The sequence below is a fragment of the Triturus cristatus genome, chromosome 3_1, assembly GCF_964204655.1.
Source record: "Triturus cristatus chromosome 3_1, aTriCri1.1, whole genome shotgun sequence".
In the NCBI taxonomy this organism is placed as follows: domain Eukaryota; kingdom Metazoa; phylum Chordata; class Amphibia; order Caudata; family Salamandridae; genus Triturus; species Triturus cristatus.
The window spans coordinates 932,890,546-932,915,518 of NC_140583.1; the positions used below are offsets into that span (position 1 = coordinate 932,890,546).

The window sequence follows — 24,973 nt, forward strand, 5'->3', positions numbered from 1 at the left end:
TCTAAGCATTATACATCATTCACAAGGCCCTACATAAAAGGATCAAGCTTGCTACAGCCAAGGTTTTGCAGGCATAACAGCTGTATAGATGCCTAGTGTTCGCATCTCACAACCTGCTTCCCATCATACCACCGAATTATAAGAGGTCACCCAGAGGAAGGTTCCTCTATGCTTATAAAGTAAAGACATCTTGAGATACCTGAGAATTCTGAAAGGCCACCTTTTCTGATGGCCGACATACATTCTCATGGTGCAACTAAAATTCGCCAAAGAGTTGCCTCCTAATCAGGCACAGAGAGATGGCACTACTCCATCCCGTTCTCTGACATAATTCTTGAACCATCTGAATGGCAGAAGCATTTGAACTCCTCACCAGAAACATCCGTGATCTAACGTGATATGTTCCACTGAAACATGAGGGCGGGCTCCCTTTCTCATTTTGGCTGTATAGGACTTAAATAGCAATTTTACCCTAAGGGCTATAGTGCTTGCTCGTCTCTTATATGTGTCTGCGTTCAGAAATACACGTACTGCTGTAGAAGGAGCGACCTGCAGGCGATCAAAGAACGTCTGCTTACGTACATTATCAAGTTCACTGTAATGAGGACGTCAGGCCGCTCCCAGACTGTGGTATTCGCTGCCTGAGGAGGTTGGGTTTCCATCCAGTTTGATCACATTCCGGCACAGCACATACAAGGCTTTCCTCTGAGGCCTCGCCTTCCACCCGCTTCATTAACGAGCAGAGATCACCTCGGGCCTAAACTGTAGCATTCGCCATTTTGTATTATCTGCCACCGGTTTTCCTCTCCAGAGAGACGTGGAGAACTCTGACTTTCACAGGCCCTCGCCCCTATGTGCAGAAACATAAGGTCACCTGTTGTGCGACGTGGTTGTGCACAAACTTAACTTAAACAGCAACTTCCGTTTCTGTCCAGTTGTTTCAATGGTTGCTGTGCAGGTTTCTCTTTTTCAGTCTACTTGTGTCCATAGTCACTGGCACCAGGTGGAAATTGAAATCGTTTAAAGGAAGTCAGGCAAATGCATTCCGCTGACATAAAAATCCCAATTTTTATAGTGGAAATGACACCAACCTCTCTCTCCACCAACTTCGTCCATCCCTAAAACAAAGCTTCTATTATGTGCTGCGTGTGCTTCATTAACTGCTGTTGGGGGTTGTATTGTCCGTGCATTCGTGTACCCTCACACAGTCTCCCCCTTACACTGAGAAGAGTAGGAACGCGTGATTATGTAAATTGTCTTCGCGTCATGGCCTGTGTCAACCAACATATTGCACTCTATCCTGCACCTGGAGCTATTAACTGTTCTGGAAAAGAGACCATTTTCACCTCCATGGGGTTTATATACAAGGTGAGTAAGGGGCTGGGACTGAACGCGACCTTTGACATGCATGGTGTCTGAAGAGGTCGCTAAAGGATACAGACTGTCGCGTCTGCTTACAAAGAGCAAGTGTACGTTAAAAACGACAACAGTGGAATAGTGGTATTATTATATCGTCTCGTTCATAATGAAACACGGAACTGGAAAATGTGACAGGTCCCCGTTTGAAGCTCCTAGTTATATGTATCGAGGAAAGAAACCAAGCCACGCACACATAGCACTGGGTGCATGCTCCCGAGTGAACCATGCGCAAGAGGGTGCTCGAAGAACAACGAGCCTGACAAGTGTAGGAGGAGTTAGGGGACGGGACATCCATCGCGTCTGTAAGACTGCCGAGAACACCGAGGCAATCAGAAGAGGAGCAGCAGTCAGGTGTGACGTTCCAGCCATGTGGAGCCGGGTGTCTGCAGTAATTGTGCACTTCTGAGGACGGTACGTGTCTGTCAGCATTGTCTAGAGCGTGCAGGTGTACAGACGTATATTTCTGTATTTTAAGCGCTAGAAAGTCTCGGTTACATTTCCCTCGGTTGTATATGGCAGGCATAGGAATCTTGCGCTCGCAGCCCGGAGGGGTTATGCGCCTTTCTTTCTGTACATGTTGTGTGGAAGCCAATTCTTATATGTACTGTGTTTCTGTCAGAACCTGTAGCTATCAGTAGCTGAGTATAGCTATAGCTGATTGTAAAGCTGATTGTAGTGTAGATCTTGTGTACTTGGATACTTGTCTGTGGCACCACAATGTCAGCGCAAGTCATTTCCCAATACTGATTTGCAATGGCAAGTCAGCTGTGTCTTAACTGGTCACTATATAGTTCCTGCCTGTCAGCGGTGGATTGGATGCAGTGTCTGCAAGTGCCAGTTTGTGGCACGTCTATCAGCACAGTTGTCTGTACTTTGTCTGGCAGTGGTCTTTGGCATCTTTTTGTGAATACGAGTCTGACTGTTGATAACTGCCAGGATCGCCGATGTAGGCCTGGCAGGGGTGTTTGATTGTCAGTATTTGTCCATATGTCTGCCTGCCCGTAGTAGTAGTGCATGGGTTTAGGGCACCTGCTAAATATGCGTCTCTCCAAGTGCCTGTGTATGAAATCCGCCTGCTGTGTTTGTTAGTACGTTATTGTATTTTCACTGTGTGTTACACAGCATCGTTTGCATCACTGGCTTTTAGCATATCTGTCAGCATCTCTATGTCTTACGTATATAGACCTTATCTGTCGATCCCTCGTTATAGTAAGTTACATTAAAGTCCTCTCTCTCTCAGTAGATTGGGCCACAAGCTGTACAGGTCTGTGCCTGTCGTTGTTTATAGTGTGTCCCTGCCTGTATAGGGATTGTGTCAGTAAATGACTTTTTGTTTACAAACCATGTCAGCTAGTATGGTCAGTGTCTGTGCATGGGTCACTACTGGTGGTAGCAGGTCCAGCACATACCACTGCTTGTCTTTATGGTATCGCTTGTAGCACATGCGTGGCAGTCTATGCTTGTTTATACAAGGACACTCAGAGAGTTACTGTATTAGCAGTCTTCAGGAGGTCTATTAGTTTCTGTCATTACACCTGTGCCTAAGATCTTGTCGATCTAGAGAGTCCTACTTCTACACCGAACTGTGAATTGAGATGTGGCTGTGGTGTCTAGCAATACCTGCTGGTGAGATTTTCTGTGCCAAGCTATGTATCCGTTCAGAAGTTCCTGCCATTGCCAGTCTGGGATTCTGAATGTACACATGTAATGGCAGATATTCCCGTGGTGTCTGTCAGTATTGGTAAGCATATGCTATATACGCTTCCACTGCATATGTGCCTGGAGTACCTATGTCTTTGTGAGATTGGGTATGTACACCTGTTTTTCAGTACAGGTGCACCTACAGTGTCTCTCAGAGATATCCTGTTAGTCAGTCTGTCGGCCATTGCAGGTGTGCCTTTCAGCGCCTGTCTGAGACTCTGTATTTAGAGACCTGCCTGGAAATACAACTATGTGTCTCAGATGTCTCCCTGTACCTAGCTGTCTGTGACATCCTGCATGTGAGTACAGGTGTGTTTTTAGCGTCTGTTAGTAAGACCTTGTTTGTCAACCTACCAGTCATTACTGATGGTTAGGTGGGTAGACCTTGTTTGTATATGTCTGTCCTTAGTGTCTGCCAGTATGTACGTTGTTATATTTTGTAAATGAGATCCCGTTTGTCTGTCCGTTCAGGTGTGTCTGTTATGCCCGACCCTATTTGTATGTAGGCCCTGCTAGTATGTGACTATCACTGCTTGCCAGTGTAAGTGCATGTCTGGGCTATTGTCAGTGCCTAACTCCCCATACAAGTGTCTAGCAGCACCTGTCTCTGAGTCCCCGTGTGTACATGTCTGTCAATAGATGGGTCTGTCAGTGCCTGTTTGTATGTGAGGACACGTGTGTGTACACTTTGCTGCTAGTATGTCTGTATTATCATCATCCGTCAGTGTTAAACTACCATTGCAGATGCATCCGTGATGTCTGTTGGCACCTGTCTGCGAGGCCCTGTTTGCACATGTCTGTCAGTAGAGTTGTATCTGTGGTCTGCAATTACAAGTGCACCCGTGAGAACCTCTCTGTACGGTAGTGCATGTGATTACACTTGACTTCCGAAAAAAGTGTGTCTGTGCCGCTTGCCGTGCCTAGATTAGAGTACACACGTGCCCATGCTGTCTGGAGCCGCCTGTCAGTCTAAGCAGTGCACTTGGCGTCGCCGCCAAAGCTCTTGGTGGGCCTTCCACGCACCTCTGTGTTTCATACTTGGCGGTACAATAGGCTTCCTCGTGAACCTGACAGAGAAGCGGTGTAACGGAGTCCACACGGGCGTCCTCCGTGCACACTCGTGGGTTCAGGGGGCTCACAACACACACATTTTAGGGGACGGACTGCACAGGACGCCCTGAGCCGCTCCCACCTTAAGAGCCTCTTTGACCGTGACGTCACGTCGGAAATTTACCAAAGCCAGAGCTGGCCAACTGCGGGCTCGAGCGGTTCGCTGTGCTCGGATTGGCTGGCTGCGCTGACGTCGCCTGACGCCTGCAGGGCTGGGATGCCTGTTAACCGTGAATAGGGAGAGCACATAAACAAAGGCACATTGGAGGCGGCAGAGCCAGTCCGCCCGGCACGCGCTCCCCGTGCTGCCCTCTTTGAACTGTCTGCAGCACTAGCAGCGCCCCTGTGCCACTGCTCCCTGGAGATGTAAGAGCAGGCGATGAGCAGAGCTCCGGGCACCACAGTAAGTACCGTTTCCGTTAGCTGACCTAGGCGGACCAGTCTCCAGCGCTGAGGGCACACTGTTTTCAGGGCATACTCTTGTTTTACGGTTGGGGGGGCGGGGGCACTGTAGTGCAGTGGCACTGGGACACATTGGTGGAGACCAGATGTTGAAATGATGGGCGCACACTGCAAACTATTAGTTGGGCAACGCTGACTCAAGTAGGGCGAGCTGAGTGGTCTCAAGTTCTGTACCTGTGAGCTGTTATTCTAAGCATTGTGTTTTGTCGCTCCCTACATTCGACCTCGGTAGGATCCGATTTTACAGTCTGTGCATTTATATAATGACAGGTGACATTAACCCTGTGTCAGGTCATCTTGTATATAGAGTCGCGGGAGGCTACACATTCTCCACTGTCACTGGCCACACCGAGCACCGACCATCTGTACACAGAGCACTAATGTTGCGCTGAGAATGGAAAGTCTGTACATCGAATACAGTCCGTTTAGCTTCTAAGCACTGGCAGCCAGTACATTGAAAACTGACAGTTTATGTTCTAAACACTGGCAGTCTGCAGATTAATAACTGACCGCCTGTGTTCTATGCACTGACAACATGTCTTTTGAAAACTGCCACTCTGTTTCTCCTTCTGCGACAGCTTGTGTATTGCAATCCGTCAGTCTGCAGAGTAAGCACTGACAGTCTCTACACTGACCAGTGACATTCTATACAGTAAACACTGACAACCTGTACGTTATAAACTGACAGACTGTGTACTAAGCACTGACAGGCTGTATGCTAAGTGCTGACAGTGCTGACAGGCAGAACAAGAGTGACAGGAAACTGAACCATCAAAGCAGGGCACTTCAACAGGCGAGTGGAGCCCTCCATGTGGCTCGCACCCCTATGCTTATCTCCTGTACGTAGTGCTCCAGACACACCTCCTGCTGTTATATTTTGGGAGTCTGCTTCCTCGGCAGTGATCAGCCGTAGGAGGGCCACCTCTGTAATCCTATGAACTTATCCTGGTGGGAGACTGTACCTGCGACTCGGTGAGCACACTTTGCGGTTGTCCCGCCCAGCTTCGCTCTCTGTGCCTTACTCTCGCTTTCTATGTTGCTGTTCCGGGCTCACTTTCCCTGCTGCTGTCCTAAGGTCACTCCAACTGCTGCTGTCTCTAACTCACTGCTCGCTCTGGTGTCCCAGGCTCACTTTCTGTGCTGCTGCCTTGTGCACACTCCCCGTGCTGCTGTCCCCAGCTCACCCCATGTGCTGCTGTATCAAGCTTACCCTCCATGCTGTCATAGGCTGCTGCCCTGAGCGTGTCCTGCTCTACCCGGCCCAACCTGTGCTGGGCACCTGCCTTACTCTTTTACTGTCCGTACTGCTGCCTAGTGTCAGCTCGACTCTGCTATGCCGACCTATTCAGTACTGGCGTAAAGGGGCCACTCTGTGCTGGTGTAACGGGGCCATTCCGCACATGTCATTGCAGGCTCGCGCTCACTCGCTCCACGCTGTTCCGTGTTTACTCAGTTCTGTTGCCGTGACTCATCCGCTCCCTCTCGCCCAGCCGTTCCCAGCTCTCTGTGCGTACGCCGCTCGGAGCCCCCTCTCCATCTGTGTCTGCTGTCCAGGGTTTACTCAGTGCCGCTGTCGTAGACGCGCTCACACTATTTACTTGTTTGTGGCTCACTCTGTACCTGCTGCTCTCGCTGCACTTTCTGCATCTCTATGTGAGTTCAGCGTGCACCTGCTGTCCCGGTCCTGTTCCCCTGCCCCAAGGCATTGCTCTCTACTTGGCACTTGAAGCTCGCTTCGTACATGCTGATCGGGGCTCACTCTGCTGCTGCAAAGAACCCCCTTCCTAGAGCTGCCCTTGGGACCCTCTTTCTGTATATTTCACTCAGTACCTGCTGCCTCGGTTTTCAGACCGTTTCTGTACACTCAACCTGAATCCCCTCTCGCTGGAGCTCACTCTTTCTCAGTAGCCCACCGCTTCCCTCTGTAGCTCACCACGTCTCTCCGTGGTCCTCTCGTCTCGGTAGCTCATTTCTTCTCTGTAGCTCACGCCTTTGCACCTCTCTCCTGCTCCTTGCAGGCCCCTCCTTCTCTATATGTAGTTTATATGTGTACTTCATTGTTTACTCTGCAACTCACTCCATCTCTGCAGTTGGTTGCTTCTCTGTGTGGCTCACTCCTCTGTAGCTTATTCATCTGTTCCTCACACTCCTCTGCAGGTCGCTCCTACTCTGTAGCTCTCTGCTTTTCTGTAACTTTCTCCTTTTCTCTGCAGCTCAGTACTCTGTAGGTGGCTGCCTCTCGCTGTAGGTCACTCCTTCCCTGTAGATAGCCTCTCTATCTCCTTGCCCTCTGTAGCCATCTCCTTCTCTGTAACTCACTCCTTCTCTGCTGCTCGCTCATTCTCCGTGGATCATTCATCTTTGTAACTCTCTCCTCTATGGCTAACAGCCTCTTATCTGTAGCTCACTCTTTCTCTGTAGCCCGGTGCTCGCTGTAGCCCGATGCTATCTGTCGCTCTCTCCTGTGCTTTGCAGCTCACTCCTCTGTAGTTGCCAGCCTCTCTCTCGGTAGCTCACTCGTTCTCTGTGCCTCATTCCTATCTGTGGCTCTCCCCTGTGCTCTGCAGCTCACTCATTCTCTGTAGCTCACTCCTCCTTCCTTCCACAGCCCCAGAGCAGGCCGTTGGAGGGAGCTGTCGGCGGCCCCGCGGTGTAGGCCGGGAGCGGCTGGTACCTGCTGCCGGCTCGGCTCCCGCAGTCCTCCGGCTGGCTCGGGGGGCGGTGGTGTCTCGGTCTCCTAGCTACGGCACACTGGCCGTCAAGCACAGACGCGAGGCAGCCAATTAGCCGGCAGTCGAGTGCCATGGCTTGCTGCTCAGCCCCAGACTCGTTAGAAGGCTCCATCGCTGTTAAATAGACGCCCTGCTCTGCAGTGAGATGCGGGCGTGTGGGGCCAGCGGAAGTGTCTCTTGTACCCGCCGACCTGTTACTGCGTGTTATTTCACACCAGGTGTGTATATTACGTTTGAAGTCAGGAAGGGTCTGTTCTTCGGATTTGCCCCTTAACAAAGTTTGAATTCAGTTGTTGAGAAGAGGCATAAAACAACTCGCGTGTACAGCACTTTTCACACGCCGTGCCCACGAATATGAACAGTTGTTGTCACCTAGGAAAGCTGGTGTGCAGTTATAAGTTGCAGGAAGGTTGCACCAGTTTGCTTTCGCTTTCCCTGGGGTTCCCTTTCTAAGCAATCTGGGAGAGGTACCACACGAGGTTGATCCTGCATGTGTGTTCTAAGAGCGAGAAAGTCCTCTTGCCACTGTGTGCCCTTTCAGTTGTACACCTGCACCCCTCCCCCCTCCTGTGCTCTGTACTTCCTCGTTAATGCCGGAGGGCTTGGCGGTTTCCCCAATAAACGTGCGCTTTACCTCACCCAAAGGATTAACTCTGTTCCTAGAAATTAAAATTACTTGTTTCAGATCTTTTTAGTCAAAATGATAATTGCGTAGTTAACAGAGTGCCTACATAGGCCTCTTATCTACACAATAAAAACTCTGTCAAGGGCTGTGTGCCAAAACGGTATAATAAACTTTAAATCCTGAAGCAGGCCACGTATATGGTGCTATCAAACGGGTGGCGGGCCCGGTTTTAAAAAAAAGACGCACTTGTATTCTTAAACACGGGAGTCGTGGGGTAGGGGCTGATAAATGCGCCTGCGTGTTTGTGTTGTAACTCGAGGTGCGATACACTGATACTGCAGACGCAATGACATAAAGCGCATTGTGTGCCTCTTTCAGGTACCTGGCACGACAGACAGGATCCAGCGTTGAGCGCCAACTCTTCCCGTCGCGGACGCTGCCACAATCACAACACTGTCCTCATTTAGTTTCCTCGAGAACTCCAGTGACTCGGCTGAAGGTAGGTTGCGCTTACATTTCAAAGTAATACAATTTACATTGCAAATGCAAATCAATCTATCTATCTATCTATCTATCTATCTATCTATCTATCTATCTATCTATCTATCTATCTATCTATCTATCTATCTATCTATCTATCTATCTATCTATCTATCTATCTATCTATCTATCTATCTATCTATCTATCTATCTACCTACCTGTTTGTCTATCTACCTACCTGTCTGTCTATCTAGCTATCTGTCTATCTAGCTATCTGTCTATCTAGCTATCTGTCTATAAGCTATCTGTCTGTCTATCTGACATTCTATCTATCTAGCTGTGTGTGTGGCTTTAATGACGTGTTTCTCTATGTCTGTACATGGCGTGTGTGTTCATATAATTCCTTGCTGATCACAATTCCTACCTGTCAGTGCGCCACTGTTTTACTGTCGGTGCTCTCTATAGTTTTCTGTCCTTACATTTGACCTTTGCTCTGTCTGTATGTGCGTGTGTGTGTTTCGGGAGGTGTAGTGAATAAGATTTACGGTTATGCAGCTTCACTATGTGGGTTAGAGTCTGTATGCTAGAATAGTGTGTGGCATTGTTGAGTTGTTACGTGTAATGTTCACGTTAGCATCGTGGGCATTTTAGAAATAGCGCGTACCGAAAGGTGAATGTTTGCACTGGGTACAGAAACACCTGGGGTCGTCTCTGCAAACACCCTGTGTGGCTGCTTTCTCGATATGGTGGGAGGACCCCTCTAGACACCACGAGGAGGTCATGCTCCACACACCGGGAGAAGACCCCTCTCCAGTCACTATAGACATACATGTCTCTATCTTAGATTATAGATACTTTGAGAAGGCCACAATCCAAATTCCAAGAGGTGGGTCCGCTCCTAATACCAAGAGGACGCAACTGTCCAGGTACTAGGAGGGGGCCCCCTCCAGTGTGTGAGGCCTGCTGCCGTATGCGGCTGCGTTGTGGTGCTTGGAGGTGAAATGGGGCTGAGTGTGCTTGCACAGTATGGGTATCCATTAAACTGTCTCATTTACAGCCATGCCCTGTGTTCAGGCTCAGTATGGGTCGTCGCCTCAAGGAGCCAGCCCCGCTTCGCAGAGCTACAGCTACCACTCCTCGGCCGAGTACAGCTCCGACTTCCTGACGCCCGAGTTCGTCAAGTTTAGCATGGACCTGACCAACACTGAGATCTCAGCCACCACCTCGCTGCCCAGCTTCAGCACCTTCATGGACAACTACAACGCGGGCGGCTACGACGTGAAGCCTCCCTGCCTCTATCAAATGCCGCTGTCCGGCCAGCAGACCGCCATCAAGGTGGAGGAGCTGCAGATGCACGGCTACCCGCAGCACAGCCACCTGGGGCCGGCCGAGGACCTGCTGCCGCCTCCCCCGCACGGGGGGTACTACAAGCCCTCCTCGCCGCCGTCGGGGCCCGGCTTCCATGCGCAGCACGGCGGCGGCGCCATGTGGGACGAGCCAGGCCCCCTGCACGGCTTCCACCAGGGCTATGGCGCACACATGTTGGAGCCGCGCAAAGCGCCACCGCGCCTCTCGCTCTTCTCCTTCAAGCAGTCCCCTCCGGGGACCCCCGTCTCCAGCTGCCAAATGCGCTTCGACGGCGCCCTGCACGTGCCCCTGAGCGCCGAGGCCTCCGGGGCCCACCACGAGCAGGCCTTCGCCGTGCCCAACCCCCTCCGGAAGCAGGCCTCCATGGGCTTCCCCGGCCTGCAGCTGAGCCACGCCTCGCAGCTGATGGACAGCCAGGCGCCGTCGCCGCCCTCCCGGGGCTCTCCGTCCAACGAGGGCCTGTGCGCCGTGTGCGGGGACAACGCGGCCTGCCAGCACTATGGGGTGCGCACCTGCGAGGGCTGCAAGGGATTCTTCAAGGTAAGAGGCTGCGCCACCCCGTAGCATGCGGTGCCCTATGAGGTCGTGTCACTGAGAGGCATGCCACCAGGCCTGAGCCACTATGCACCAAGTGCACTTGCACTCTAGGACACTTGGGGGCCACTGGAAATATGACGTCCCTCCTGGAACGCATGTGCAAGGACATCCAGCACACAGGGCACCTATGTCATGTTTTAGGTCACTGGAAGGCAAGCCACTGGTTTTGCCCCCCTTACACTCAACACCCTGCGACTTTAGAAGATTTAGCCACTACGAGACACATGGCGCCCCCTGACGCGCACATATATAATCATGTCACCGGGGGACATGACGCTGGTTCAGGGCCACCTTGCACAGAGTATAGTGACACTGCAGGATCTGGGAAAGTCTGCTCCCTTGCACAGAGTGCAGTGAGAATTTAGGCCAACTATCCACTGAACCACTGCATAGTATGCAAAACAAATATATATTGCCTGAAACATGGTTTCACACTGCTACGCAGGTACATGTTCATCCCACACAAATGGCACATATATGGTGATCATGGCAATAGGAGGCAGGGCACCAGTCCTGAATTCTACTGCACAAAGTACACTTACACTTTAGGTCAGGACACTTAGTTCCTGAACCGAGGCCACAAAATGCACTGATTCAGCAAAAACACATAGGCCCGGAAGCACGGTGTCCCCTGACTCTCAGGTGCACTATCACATCCCTCTAATGGTACATATATACGGTGTCCATCTGGCGCCAGGACACTACAGTGTAGGCCACCTGCCCTTGATATGCTGGTTTGGTTGGAAACATGTCGTTCCCTTGACATCTTCATCCCCACTCCATACTTTCACTTCACATAACGGGTACATATACGGGGCCATATCACTAGCAGGCGGGGTACTGTTGGGCTTCAGCTTACAGTGCACACAGCCACTGAAGAATGCCTTTGCTAAAACACACACTAGGCACGTGACTGGAATATTGCCTCTCTTTGACATGCAGTCATATGGTCACATTGAAAGTATTTCTGTACATATGTAAGTTTTACTACTGGTGGAAATTACAATTGCCTGCTTGCAAGTGGTTTTGATTTGTGGCATATCGACTTCGGACAGGAAAAGAACATGTGAGACTTGATTTGTTTATGTAAAATACCGACTTGAGTAAATGCATGCAATTATGTTTTAAATACCGCGATGCAGCTTAAAACGAACCAAAATTGTGTTCATGGGAGCTTAATGTATGTACAGAATCCTCAAAGCCAGTAGCTCGATCATGTGGGAACCGCTTGTAACTGGTCAACTGGAATTTCTAAATGGGCCATGCTATAATAGGTAGCTTTGCACGTGTGAAAATTTGGGAAGTTGACGACATTAACAAATGAGAGGTAGATTTCCTCATTAAAGCATGCAATGCATCTTTCCATTTTTAGAGGGGCATCTGTTTTTTTTCTAGCTCGAGAATATAAACATTTCTCAACTTAATTATGCCCCACCCAAAGCGCCTTAGGCTCCAGCACAAATCAGTGGGTAAACATCCCTACCATTTTCTGCCATAAATTGCCTTTGTTATGCACAGTAGTCACAGGCCTCCTCACAGCTGCATGCCTGGTGTCCAGTCCCGAGGTAGTCTCAATACCTGCTTATTATCTGGTAAAGGCTATTGGGTGGTGTTATTTCTGCTCAAGTATAAGAGCACCCCCCAGGCCTCCCCTTGTGCTCAGCGAGGCCCCTGCTCGTAGCGCTTTCACACACTCGCTCAGGGTCTTTTGCCGCTTTTGAGTTGCCTCAACGCGAGCACGGGTAATTTGCATGTGCTGGAAGCTGCCTTCAGATTTAAATTGGATAGGACAGAGAGCCGTGTCTGAGCTAACCAAGTGGAACCGAATTCCCTATGGTGAAATTAAGTGATCTCTTTATTTCACCATCCTGATTGAATAATCTTATCATTTTAAATGGAGGCAGTCTCCAAGGAATGTAAATAATATGAATGCCCACGGATTTGTATTTACTGAGTGCCTCCTGCTCCTCTTGGCATACAAAGCAGGACTCGGAGCTGGGGGGTTTGCTCGCGTGTTAACGCTCTGCATTTCCCGGCGCTAAATGCCCTGCAAAAATTACAGCCGCCCCAGACGCTTTATCTTGGTCAGATGCGACGGCGGAGCTAATGGGAACGAGCACCAAGATACTAACGCCCTCTCCTTTTCTCCCCACCACAGCGCACTGTGCAGAAAAATGCTAAATACGTTTGTTTAGCGAATAAAAACTGCCCGGTTGACAAACGTCGCAGAAACAGATGTCAGTACTGTCGGTTTCAGAAGTGTCTGGCCGTGGGCATGGTAAAAGAAGGTACGGCTCGGGGCGTGCTTTAGGCACCTTGCATGACTATTACATTCAGGGTAACCTCTCCAACATGGCGGCCACGAATAACATCCCACTTTTAGGCCGGATACCACTCTTCATGGCAGCAACACCTCTCTCTAAACCCAGGCACTCCTAGCTGTAAAACATAACACCTCAGTCTCAAACTCTGAGAACATAACACCTCACTCTCTCGTAAATGCATCCCTCCAAATAACACATAATGCTACACTTTCAAGCATGGAACACACAAGGCCCATGTCTGATTTATTATCTGTTCAGACCGATATCTGGGTTCACTTTTAACTCAGGCATCCTTCTTCCTAACCCATAGCTCACGCTCTAACCCTGACACCCCTCTCAAACAAGACCCCCCTCTTCTCAACACATAACAACTCATTCTCAACCTAGCATCGCTCTTTCTAACACATCACATTTCACTCTAAACCCAAACGGCCATCTTTCTAATTCAGAACACCCCCTCTGAAATGTGACACCATCTTCCTTATTCACACCCCTCTCTTCTTATAATATATGACACATCACCGTAAATCCTGACAACCATCTTCTCAATACATATCACCTCACTCTAAGCTCAGACTCTATCTTCCTAATGCACAGTCCCTCGCCCCAGAACTTGACATGCCTCCTCCTAATACTCAACTCCTCACTCCAGTCCTTGACAGCATCTTACTAATGCAACGTGCCCCACTGTACACCCTGACACCCCTCTTCCTAACACATAACAGCTCACCTTGCAGATGTGCTCTGCTTTCTACCGCACTCGACCTTGTTCTGCTCTCGACTCTGTTCTTCTCAATACTTGACAGTAATACACAACCCACCACTTACAGCATCTTTCATAACACAGAACACCTCACATGGAACAGCTCTCCTAGAATGTAAGGCTCAAAGTAAACTCCTCTCCTAATACATATGACTCAAATAAAACATTTGTCCTTATACGTGACACCTTTCGCAAAACTTAACGCTCACATAAACATCTCTCCGAATAGCTAACACGTCCATAAGGATATTTCCTAATACGTAACACCTCTCGTGAAACACCTCCCCATATGCATAACATTCACACAAAGCATCTCTTCTATAAACCATCTGTCATTATGCATAACACTCAGAGGAAACCCCACTCCAAATAAATAATCCCCAATGTAAAACATCACTCCTAATATAGAAAACCTTACAGGAAACCTCTCTCCTAATACAGAACACCTCACATAGACATCTCCCTTAACACAGAACACCTCACATAGACATCTCCCTTAACACAGAACACCTCACATAAAGCATCTCCCTTAACACAGAACACCTCACATAGACATCTCCCTTAACACAGAACACCTCACATAGATATCCCCCTTAACACAGAACACCTCTCATAAAGCATCTCCTCTAATAAATGAGTCAAATAAAACATCTGACCTTATTATAACACCTCTCCTAAAACGCCTTCCCAAATACACAACATTCTCACAAAACCTGTCTCCTAATACAGAGCACCTCACATAAAAACTGGCCCCTAATACATAACACCCAACATAAACCTTCTCTCCTACTACATTTGATTGAAATAAAATATATGTCCTTATACATAACTCTGAAATAACCTCCTTCGTAATACATAACACCCCACATGAAAACATCTTTCCTGATTGAGAACACGGTACATAGAAACGATCTCCTTACACATATCAATCATATAAAACCTCTCTCCCAATACCTAACACTGCTCATAAACCCTCTCTCCGATTACAGAACACCTGTCGTAAAACACCTCTGCTAAACATAACACCTTACATCTCTCCTAACACATATGATTCACATAAAACACCTGTCCTTGTATATCACACCCCTCATGAAAAAAATCTCCTAACACATAACACTCACATAAAACATCTCTCTCAGTACAGAACACCTCACATAAAACATCTCTCCTAATGGAGAATTCCTCACATAACACCTCTGTAACACAGAACACCTCAACTAAGACATCTCTCCTAGAACAGAACATCTCACATAAACATCTCTACTGATGCAGAACTCCTCACATAAATATTATTTCCTTATACCGATAAGTTCACATAAAACATATCTCCTAATGCATAACCCTCACACAAAACATCTGTCAATACAGACCAGCTCACACAGAACTGCTCTCCTAATACATAATGCCTTACATAAAACATATGTACTAACACATAACACTCATGTAGACATCCGTCCACATACATGAGGGTCACATAACATATCTCTCCTTGTACAGACCATCATAGAACATCAGACGTAGAACATCTCTCTTAATACATAACACCTCACATATCAGAACTAATACACACCACTCACATAAAATCTTTCTCTTAATACAGACGGCCTTAAAAGAGCACCTCTCCTAATACACAACACTCACATAAAACATCTGTCCTAATACAGACCACCACACATAGAACATCCCTCCTAATCTGTAAGGCCTCAAATGGAACATCTTTGCTAATACAGGAAACATATTTCTCCTGCCATGGACCACTCACATAAAAAATGTGACCTACACCATAACATTCTCCTCAAACTCCTGATGCCCACGCAGTGCTACCACATTCCCAATGCTGAACTAACACATCACTCTATTACCTGGGACCTAGTAAGCATATCACCCTTTGTCCAGCCCCCACCCCATTCTCCTGTCTGGCACCTCCTACTAATGTGAATCCCCTCGCTCTGGTGTCAGGAACTTTATTTTCCAGTCGCACGTGTCTCCTCTTTCTACTGCTCCATAACTCTATTAGAAACATTTTGCAGCCTTCGCTAATGCCCCACCTCCATCCAGTATCGCCTGCCCCCCCCCCCGTCTATTGAGATGCCGTCAGCCCCTTTCCCTGATACCATTATTACACTTACCTGCTCATGCTTGACCCCGAGTCTTCCTCATAAATCACCCCCTTATTTGCTAAACGCCTAACACGGCCGCCCTGGTCGCCATAACATACCACGCACGTTGGTAGTCACTCACTGCTCGTGACACTCACGCACAGTCAAGCTCATGCGAACGTCCGACCTGCGGTATTCACAACAGACTACCGCTCCTGCTAACATGTAACCTTAGATTCTATAAGAGGGCCACGTGCTGGCATTTAAGCAGTATCCACACAGCACTCATTATACCGCGTGTTAACAGGTGGGCCCAGTATGCACACACGCACATGGGCATTCCTGATAACATTTACCACATGCCTGCAGGTGAGACCACACTGAATGCATACAATCTGCCCTGAAGTGGGACACCACTACTACTAAAACACCACGTAATCATTTTTTACCCCTGCCTTCCCCTCCACACACACTCTCGCCTTACACCGCATTACTGGTGGGTGACCAGTTCATGTCCGTTAGATTAACGGTGTGTTGCCATGTAGTGCCATTAGGGTTTCTAATAATAGATACGTTATATTCTAGCAGGTGTCACTTCCGGTTTTCTAAACATTATACACAACATATGCTCATAAGCATCGACTAGGGTTCCCAAAGGGCATAACTCAGAGAGGTCTCCAGTTTTCTGAATGCACGACCTGTACGCTCTAAGCTGTCACCCCTCTTCTGACACATTGCACACTCCGTCGCCCACCTGCATACTAAACTAACCAGTACCACGACTACATGCCCCTTCCTGCACCACACCCTCCCTTGCAGAGCCTGCGCGTGCTTTTTAATGGCTTGCCAGTCAGTGCCTTAAGGCACGTGCGTCATGTTCGACAAATCCACTTTAAAACGGGGTCGCCATGTTTTCCGAGAGTTTGTTGCACTGCTAAGATGACCCAAAATAAAAGAATCAGCTGACGTGTCCTTTCTCGTTGCCTTGCAGTGGTTCGCACCGACAGTTTGAAAGGTCGACGGGGTCGCTTACCTTCCAAGCCGAAGAGCCCGCAGGAGCCGTCTCCCCCCTCTCCCCCGGTGAGTCTGATCAGTGCCCTGGTGAGAGCCCACGTCGACTCCAACCCAGCCATGAGCAGCCTGGACTATTCCAGGGTAAGTGGGAGCCAGAATGGGCAGAGCTGGGCCGCACCCCTGCCCAACGGGTAGAGCACACCATACGGGGCACCCATGCCCAGTGCCCACATGTGGCATCCATGTCCGATAGTATAGCACTACACACGGGCACCCCGGCGCACATGTCGCATCCATGTCGGAAGGTATAACACTTTACACGAGTCCCCATGCCCGCACGGGCCCCGCTGGCCGGAAGTATAGTACACCACGCATAGCGCCCGCTCCCACCAGCGTGGCATCCTACGCATACACCCTAGTGCCCACAAGGGGAGCTTACCACTCTTTACACCTGCCCATTCAGAGTACCAACTGCCCTTCAAGTATAGTAGAACACATGTCTTCTGACGCTACAGGTATAGCACGTCATAACATACTACATGGTCACCCCCAGCCCACCAGTACAGTAGCTTCACGCGCACACTTCCTGCTCGCAAGTGTCGAACAAGGCACGGGGCACACGTATGACGCAGGACTTAGTTGCCCATCGCTCTGACACCACAGAGGGCTCATTCACCCTACAAGTATAGTACACAACACGCCTCTTGACCCTTCAAGTACGACAGACCACAAGGTGTCACCCTTGCCCTCAATTATAGCACATCTAATGCATTGCACGCTATATGGGCACCCGTGCTAACACATACAGCACCCCAGAGGTAACGCTCTTTGCCCAAGTATAGCACACCGCACAGTTCACCTGTGCTCACTAGTATATCACACCACACTAGGCACTCGGGCCCACAATTGTAACAAGTCATACGAGAAATATCTATGAGTATAAAAAAAGACACGTCGGGCTCCCGTGTCCGCAACTGCAATACGCCTCATGTTGCAAACCCTACCCAGGTGCGTAAAACAGCACCGTGCTCCTCTGACCACCACACTGAGCACCCGTGGCCTCCTGTACAGTGCACTACACGTGACACCACGCCTACACGTCTAGCGCTCTGTGCAGACGAACCCTAGCCCACAAGTACACCATTCTGCACGGGGCACCTCGGCCCTACACATATAATACACTGCACAGGCCATCTTTGCCCACCTGTGGTAAAACCTTCCTTCCATGATATGAAACCCCACAGGGCGCCGATGGTCCACACATACATCCCACCACGTGGGCACTCCGTGACCACATGTGTAGGTGCCCCTCCTCTAGGAGGGTTGCATACCACGTGGTGCACCCATTGCCCACAAGCATAGGAGGCTACACGAAGCCTCACTGCCCCGCAAGTTAGCACACAACACAAATCACACCTTGCTAAAAAGTATAGCACAAGTACGAGGCACCACTTTCTTCAGGAATAGCCCAGAACCTGGGGGGCACGATGCCACCGGAGGCACCACCGTGCCCACACAAAACGCGTGGACCACCCTCACCCGAGATGGGTAGAACAGTACACTCCACTTCCCACAACACATAGTGGTACCCACTGCCCACAGGTAGACTCCATTTTGTGGTCAATTGTATAGGAAGAGGGGTGTGTGTTAGCTGCACTTCGCAGACCCCATACGATGTGCAAGTGTGTGAAATGCCCACTTCTCTGTGCCAACGTGCGTCAACATTATTCACGGTGATCCAGCTGTACTCACAGATATAGTATTGCGTGCATACAAGTTCTATTTAATTTTTATAAGATTTGAAGTCACCTGCCACAAAGAATACATGCTTCAGTGGAGAATGTAGCGTACCACTGACTCCACTTTTGGTGGGAGTTAGGCCACTTGGCTAGCTAACTAACTTCCTGTGTGCCGCAGCAGAAATGCAGCATTACACTGCCCACTGGTGCGCATTGTGAACACATTTAACTAGCCGAACACCCAGAGCAGGCACGCTGCACGCACAAGTACCCACTTAAATGCGGCGACCAGTAAATTGACAATCTTGGAGTGCGCTGTGGTGCTCTAATAAAGCCGGCCCGGACTGTGTTCCTATTGTTTTAGGAAATGTCACGCCGCATATCTGGCGCTGCGGCCTCACGGCCCTGTCCCTAATTGAATTAATTGTCCCGGAACGTCTAATTTCCTCACTGGTCAGGGATGGCTTTAATTGATCTTAAGACAATGCTCCCCTCCTCGAAAGGGGGGGGTTGGCAATTTCACGGGTGATATAATTGAGCCAACCTCATTAAGTGTGCGCGCGCTTCTTTCTCTCTCCACGCAGTTCCAGGCCAACCCCGACTACCACCTGAACGGAGACGACACGCAGCACATCCAGCAGTTCTACGACCTGCTGACCGGCTCCATGGAGATCATCCGGGGCTGGGCCGAGAAGATCCCGGGCTTCCTGGAGCTGCCCAAGCACGACCAGGACCTGCTCTTCGAATCCGCCTTCCTGGAGCTCTTCGTGCTGCGGCTGGCCTACAGGTACGGGGGAGGGGTCTGTTCTCGGGGGTCGTGGTGCATCCAGTCGGGCCTATACAGGTGTTACAGGGGATTACAAGGCCTCGCGCAGGCGCAAACCACCCCACACGAGCATTGAGACCCACTAAGGGCACTTCTGCAGAAACGTGTGAGCTTTCGGACCCACACTGAGCACTTCACAACCACAACCTCCTTAGACGTGCGTGTGAGCTCTCAGGCAAACACAACCTTACGTGTGCACCCCTTCGCCCCAAAGAACCCTTCCGCAGACACAACCTGCTTCCTGTGTGTGTGTGAGCTTTTGAGCCCACCAAGAACCCTCAAGCAGACACAAGCACCGCACACGTGGGTGTGAGCTTCCACCCCCCCCCCCCCCCGAAAAAACCCTTCAGCTGACACAACATACTTATGTGCAAGCGAGCTTGTGGGTCGACCAAGAACACTTCAACAGACAAAACCACATTACGTGCCTGAGCTCCCCCCGCCCCCACACACTCAAGAACCCTTCAGCAGGCACAAGCTACTTAATGCCCACCTAGCACCCTTAGCGATACAACCATCTCTTAAATGCCTGTGAGCTTTCGGGTCGATCAATAACCCTGCAGCAAACACAACCACCTTACACGTGGGTGGGAGCTTTCCGGTCAGCCAATGGCTTGTCTGCAGAAAGAACCACGTATTCCTTGGGGGGGCTTTCCAGCTCACCAATAACCCTTCAGTAGACACAACCTGCTTACGGTGGGTTTAAGCTTTCGGACAGACCAAGAACCATCAGCAGACACAAAGATTCACCAAGAACCCTTCAACAGACACAGCCTCTTAATGCGTGCGTGCCTTAGGCCCACACACAATCTTCTGCGGTCACAACCACTTACACATCTGTGGGAGCTTTCGGCCCAGGAATGGCCCTTCTGCAGATAACCCCCTGTGTTTTTGTGTGTGTGAGCTTTAGGGTATGCTGGAGGCCTACAGCTAACACACTGTACCAGATTGGTAAAGTTGCCCACCACCAAGAATTCTTCCAGAGAGAGAGTCAGACTTGTTATTGTAGGAGTCCCATGTCTGCAGTAAGCACAGTGGGCCAGGGCTTGCTCCCACACATATAGGTCGTTGGTACACCCTGGTGGCCTTCACCCCGGCATAAGTTGTTATCACTAACACCAGCACCAAGCTGCTCCATGTTTGACACCTGGAACGCGAATGTGTCTTAAAAGGAATATGCCCCCCCCCCCCTGCACACAAACATCCACTCAGTGAGTCCAGTAGAGTCTGTGTCCTCCTGCGGTGTGCATATTATTCGTGAGGAATAATACAGCTTCAAGTGCTCTGACATACGTTTACACCTCTGCCAGCATAGACCAGCGCCTCTCACTACGCATCCTAAGTGCCAGGTGTGCTCTTGTGTCCCCTCAGGTCCAACCCTGTGGAGGGGAAGCTCATCTTCTGCAACGCCGTGGTGCTGCACCGGCTGCAGTGTGTGCGAGGCTTCGGGGAGTGGATCGACGCCATCGTGGAGTTTTCTTCCAACCTGCAGAGCATGAACATCGACATCTCGGCTTTCTCCTGCATCGCCGCCCTGGCCATGGTGACAGGTGCGTGCCTCGGCGGGCTCGGCGCGGGTGTCTGGGGTTCAGGGGGCTTGCAGTTCGAGATCTCAGGGGGTCTGACCCACGTGCCTCGAGTGCGGCAACATGGGCCTGGGCGGGAGAGAGGGACGCCAGGTTTCCCATGACAGACATCACTCTTCCTCACAGCCTCTCAGTGCGGGTCTCTTAACCGGACGTCCAGGGGTGAACTGTTCCAGATCTTTGGGTGCCACACCAGCTCGAAAAAGTACTCACAACCTGTGACCTGGGCATCTCTGTGTGTCCCAAGCCAGCGTCACTTGTACAGCCTCGTCCTGTCCTGTTGCACTCTTACCCAGCAGAAAAGGTTGAAGAGTAGTAGGTCTCAGGGGCTGGGCCAAGGGTGAGAAGTTCGAGGTCTCAGTGAAGCTGAGGAGCTGAGCCATGGGTGAGACATTCGAGGTCTCGGCGGGGGGAGTGGAGGGGGGGGGGGGGCTAGGCCAAGGGTGAGAAGTTCGAGGTCTCAGTGAAGCTGAGGAGCTGGGCCATGGGTGAGACATTCGAGGTCTGGGGGGGAAGGGGGGGGGGGGCGGCTAGGCCAAGGGCGAGAAGTTCGAGGTCTCAGTGAAGCTGAGGAGCTGGGCCATGGGTGAGACATTCGAGGTCTCGGCGGGGGGAGTGGAGGGGGGGGGGGGGCTAGGCCAAGGGCGAGAAGTTCGAGGTCTCAGAGAAGAAGGGCCAAGGATGAGACGATGGAGGTCTCAGGGGTAGCAGGGCAGAGGGTGAGACGTCTGAGGTCTCAGGATGGGCCAAGAGTGAGACGTTCGAGGTCTCAGTGGAGCAGGGTCAAGGGTGAGACGTTGCAGGTCTCAGGGGGGCTGGACCATGAGTGGGAAGTTCGAGTACTCAGGGGAGCAGGACTAAGGGTGAGATGTTCGAGGTCTCAGGGGAGCAGGCCAAGGATGAGACGATGGAGGTCTCAGGGGGAGCAGGGTAGAGGGTGAGACGTTTGGTTAGAGGTCTCAGGGGGCACGAAGGAATGGGCCTAGAGCCAGAAGTTCGGGGTCTCAGGGGAGCTGGGCCATGGGTGAGACGTCCGAAGTCTCAGGTGGGATGGGCCAAGAGTGAGAAGTTCGAGGTCTCAGTGGATCAGTGTCAAAGGTGAGATGTTGCAGGTCTCAGGGGGGCTGGGCCATGGGGGGGGGGGGGAAGTTCGAGTACTTAGGGGAGCAGGCCCAAGGGTGAGACGTTCGAGGTAGGGGGGCTGGGCCAAGAGTGAGACATTCGAGGCAGGGAGGGGGGGGCTGGGCCAAGAGTGAGACGTTGCAGGTCTCAGGGGGGCTGCACCATGGGTGGGAAGTTACAGGTCTCAGGGGAGCAGGCCCAAGGGTGAGACGTTCGAGGTAGAGGGGGGCTGGGCCAAGAGTGAGACGTTGCAGGTCTCAGGGGAGCGGTTCAAGATATCATGGGTTCCCAGTTGAAGTATCACATAACCACAGCCTCCCAGTAGCCTTTCAACGTGGTCATCCCAGTTGACCTGGCACCAGATGCCAGTGACAGGAGCCAACGCCTCAGGGGTCTCTGGTCAGTCTAGCTTGTGGATGTAAAATCAACCACGCTACATTGTTGTCACTTGTGCCCCATGCTTCTGACTGCAGACGTCAGCAGAGAGACCCAGGCCAACTGCCACTTGTCACCCGGAGTCTCAATATAGAGATGCGGATGGTCAGGGAGAGAGTGGGTCTCGGGCCAGAGGTCACTAGTGCCCATAGCCTCTCACCACTGGCCTCTCGGGTAGCCCCAGGCCAGTAGCCAGGAGACTGAGACGACGAGAGGCCCAAGTGTGGAGTAAGAGCGAGTGGCTAGAGTTTTTCAATGCAGCTATCTCAGGACGTCAAGGACAGAAGTGCAGACCTCGAAATCTGGGGGTCCCGCTCTGTGGAGACAAGTATTCAAGACCCCCTTAGAAGGGGATATGGGAAGGTGGGGGTAACGTGTCGCTAGGGCCCACACATTCGTAAAGAGATTAGGGGGTCCGGGTCCAGCAGTTTGGGATTGCAAGAGTTCCCGGGGATTACTCCGAGGTCCCAGTAGATCTCAGGTAAGGGGCGCACAGGTGGAGATCTCGTGCACTCCGGATCACGTGGGAGTCGTTCAGCCAATAGAGTAATGTTTACCCCCCATAACGTAGAATTTTGGTTTTCGATTTAAACTGTGGGATGCACGACCCAAAATGAAAAAAAAACGGAGCAAAACACTAGGTGGGCCCCTCACACCTGACTTAGGCAGACCTACGTTCTCGGCTCGGTGTTGTGTAAGTGCCTGATACAGGGTCTGACGGTGACACGGGGCACGGTGCTGCTGTACGGAAGAGGCTAACACGTATCTCTTGTTTCCTTTTTTCCTCAGAGAGGCACGGGCTCAAGGAACCGAAGCGAGTGGAGGAACTCCAAAACAAGATAGTCAACTGCCTGAAGGACCATGTGACTTTCAATAACGGGGGGCTCAACCGCCCCAACTACCTGTCCAAGCTCCTGGGCAAGCTGCCCGAGCTGCGCACGCTGTGCACCCAGGGCCTGCAGCGGATTTTCTACCTGAAGCTGGAAGACCTGGTCCCGCCCCCCGCCATTATCGACAAGCTCTTCCTGGACACGCTGCCATTTTAAGACTCCCGGAGGGGGCTCGAACGGACCGTATGGGACTGGGGCCGGCTGCGGACCTCCAGGCGCCTCCAGGGCCACACTGGGGCCAGCTGCCACCTGGGGCTGCGGGCAGTGCCCAGCAGTGAACAGAATGACCAGGGCAGGCCGGCCCCTTGGCACAGAGCACGGACTGCACTCGCAGTGTCCAGCGAGACCCAGGCTTGCTCTCAAAAACAGACCAGGCCAGTCGCAGCTACAGACTGTTTATAAAGTATTATTGAAACCCCACTCCTCTGGAACCGCTTTACATGGTCTGCAATGGACAGAAGCTGTGATATAAAATATATATACAGGAGCGGAGAGAAGCCTACACCCCTAAGAAGGCAACATGCTTGTAAATTTAACATATGCATTTTGGCTTTTTAAGTTATTTTGTGCCTATTTATGAATACATGTTAAACACTGGAGGGTGTATTTGTACAAAAGAAATAATTACGAAAACTTGTATAAGAGGATAGCATGATGATATAGGCTGGAAAGATTATAGGCACTCGTGCCTGTATTATATAAATAGTATTTCAGACACTATGTAGTCTGCTAGAATTTTTTAAAATAAAGATTGTTAGATATCTGAGGTTAACCATTTTCTCAGTTGTAAATAATAATAATAAAGACTGCACAAGTATTACGGAAATGCTAACTCCTAAAAAGTGAGGCAGTAGTGTTTGTAACACCGGTCAGACATTCCTCGTTTGTAAGTGTTGTACGTACTATTGTCAATGGAAACAAAGCGTTTATATCTGGAACATTTCGTTGTTTAGCGCTAACCTTGCATGCAGCAGCCTTTGACTGTTTCCAGAGTGCTTGTATTTATACAGAATTCACTGGAACCTTCTCGGCACTTTTCGTTTTATTTTTTCATGTCTAAAATATGTCAGTTTAAAATATTATTTCTAGCTTAAGTGAACATTTTTAATATTGCCATACCCGGTAGTTTTTTTTCCTTTGTACATTTCAGTATGGCACAATATACAAGTCGCTGCCTTTTTTTCTATGGTGTATGACAAACTAGAGTCGTGGACCTTTCCCCCACCTGACAATTCTTTCTTTAAAAGAAAGACAATTTTAATGTTTACAACAATAAAAACATGTAAACGAAGTCGCCTCTCTGGCTTGAATGAGCGCACGATGAAACGACACGTTGAAGACTTGAAAACAAATTCACATTTATCAATTTCGCGCTTCTAGAGTTTTTACAGGGGTCGAGAGAGAAGAATGCTGAGTGAGGTGCTGTCCTGAAAAAATATATTTTATGTTGGTTATTTATATAGAGGGCGAAATGAAATCGAACAGTTTGTTATCCATAGTAGTGCTAAAATGTATATTTATGTGGGAATATGAACTTGATTTTCAAACGACAGAGCATTTCATCGAATGATTCTTTTTTTCTAAATTAATTGCAAGAGAGTAAAAACGTGCACCCTAAAAACAGGATTGAGTTTGTAGGAATATCCCTTTCGCAGCGATTGTATTATTGTCGGAGTTTTT

At 50.1% G+C, this 24,973-nt stretch overlaps 1 protein-coding gene across 5 annotated transcripts; it reads left to right on the plus strand.

Annotated features, from left to right (window-relative positions):
- Positions 1 to 1,743: 1,743 nt before the first annotated feature.
- On the plus strand, positions 1,744 to 24,580 carry NR4A2 (nuclear receptor subfamily 4 group A member 2). 5 transcript variants are annotated; one of them, XM_085645522.1, is made up of 8 exons: positions 1,744 to 1,830; positions 8,428 to 8,548; positions 9,588 to 10,438; positions 12,654 to 12,783; positions 16,673 to 16,836; positions 19,019 to 19,221; positions 20,632 to 20,810; positions 23,193 to 24,580. In XM_085645522.1, the coding sequence occupies exons 3-8, from the start codon at positions 9,590 to 9,592 to the stop codon at positions 23,447 to 23,449; spliced, it is 1,782 nt and encodes a 593-aa protein (XP_085501648.1). In that variant the 5' UTR covers positions 1,744 to 1,830; positions 8,428 to 8,548; positions 9,588 to 9,589; the 3' UTR covers positions 23,450 to 24,580. The 5 variants fall into 5 exon arrangements, with proteins under 5 accessions (XP_085501648.1, XP_085501650.1, XP_085501649.1 ...); XM_085645524.1 differs by having other exon boundaries at positions 1,747 to 1,830; positions 16,673 to 16,761; XM_085645523.1 differs by lacking the exon at positions 1,744 to 1,830 and adding an exon at positions 4,480 to 4,633 and having other exon boundaries at positions 16,673 to 16,761.
- The last annotated feature ends 393 nt before the right edge of the window (positions 24,581 to 24,973 follow it).

Coding starts and splice junctions, on each gene's coding strand:
- NR4A2 (XM_085645522.1), top strand. CDS start 9,590: ATGCCCTGTGTTCAGGCTCAGTATGGGTCGTCGCCTCAAGGAGCCAGC. Junction 10,439..12,653: donor GCTGCAAGGGATTCTTCAAG/GTAAGAGGCTGC, acceptor TCCCCACCACAG/CGCACTGTGCAGAAAAATGC. Junction 12,784..16,672: donor CGTGGGCATGGTAAAAGAAG/GTACGGCTCGGG, acceptor GTTGCCTTGCAG/TGGTTCGCACCGACAGTTTG.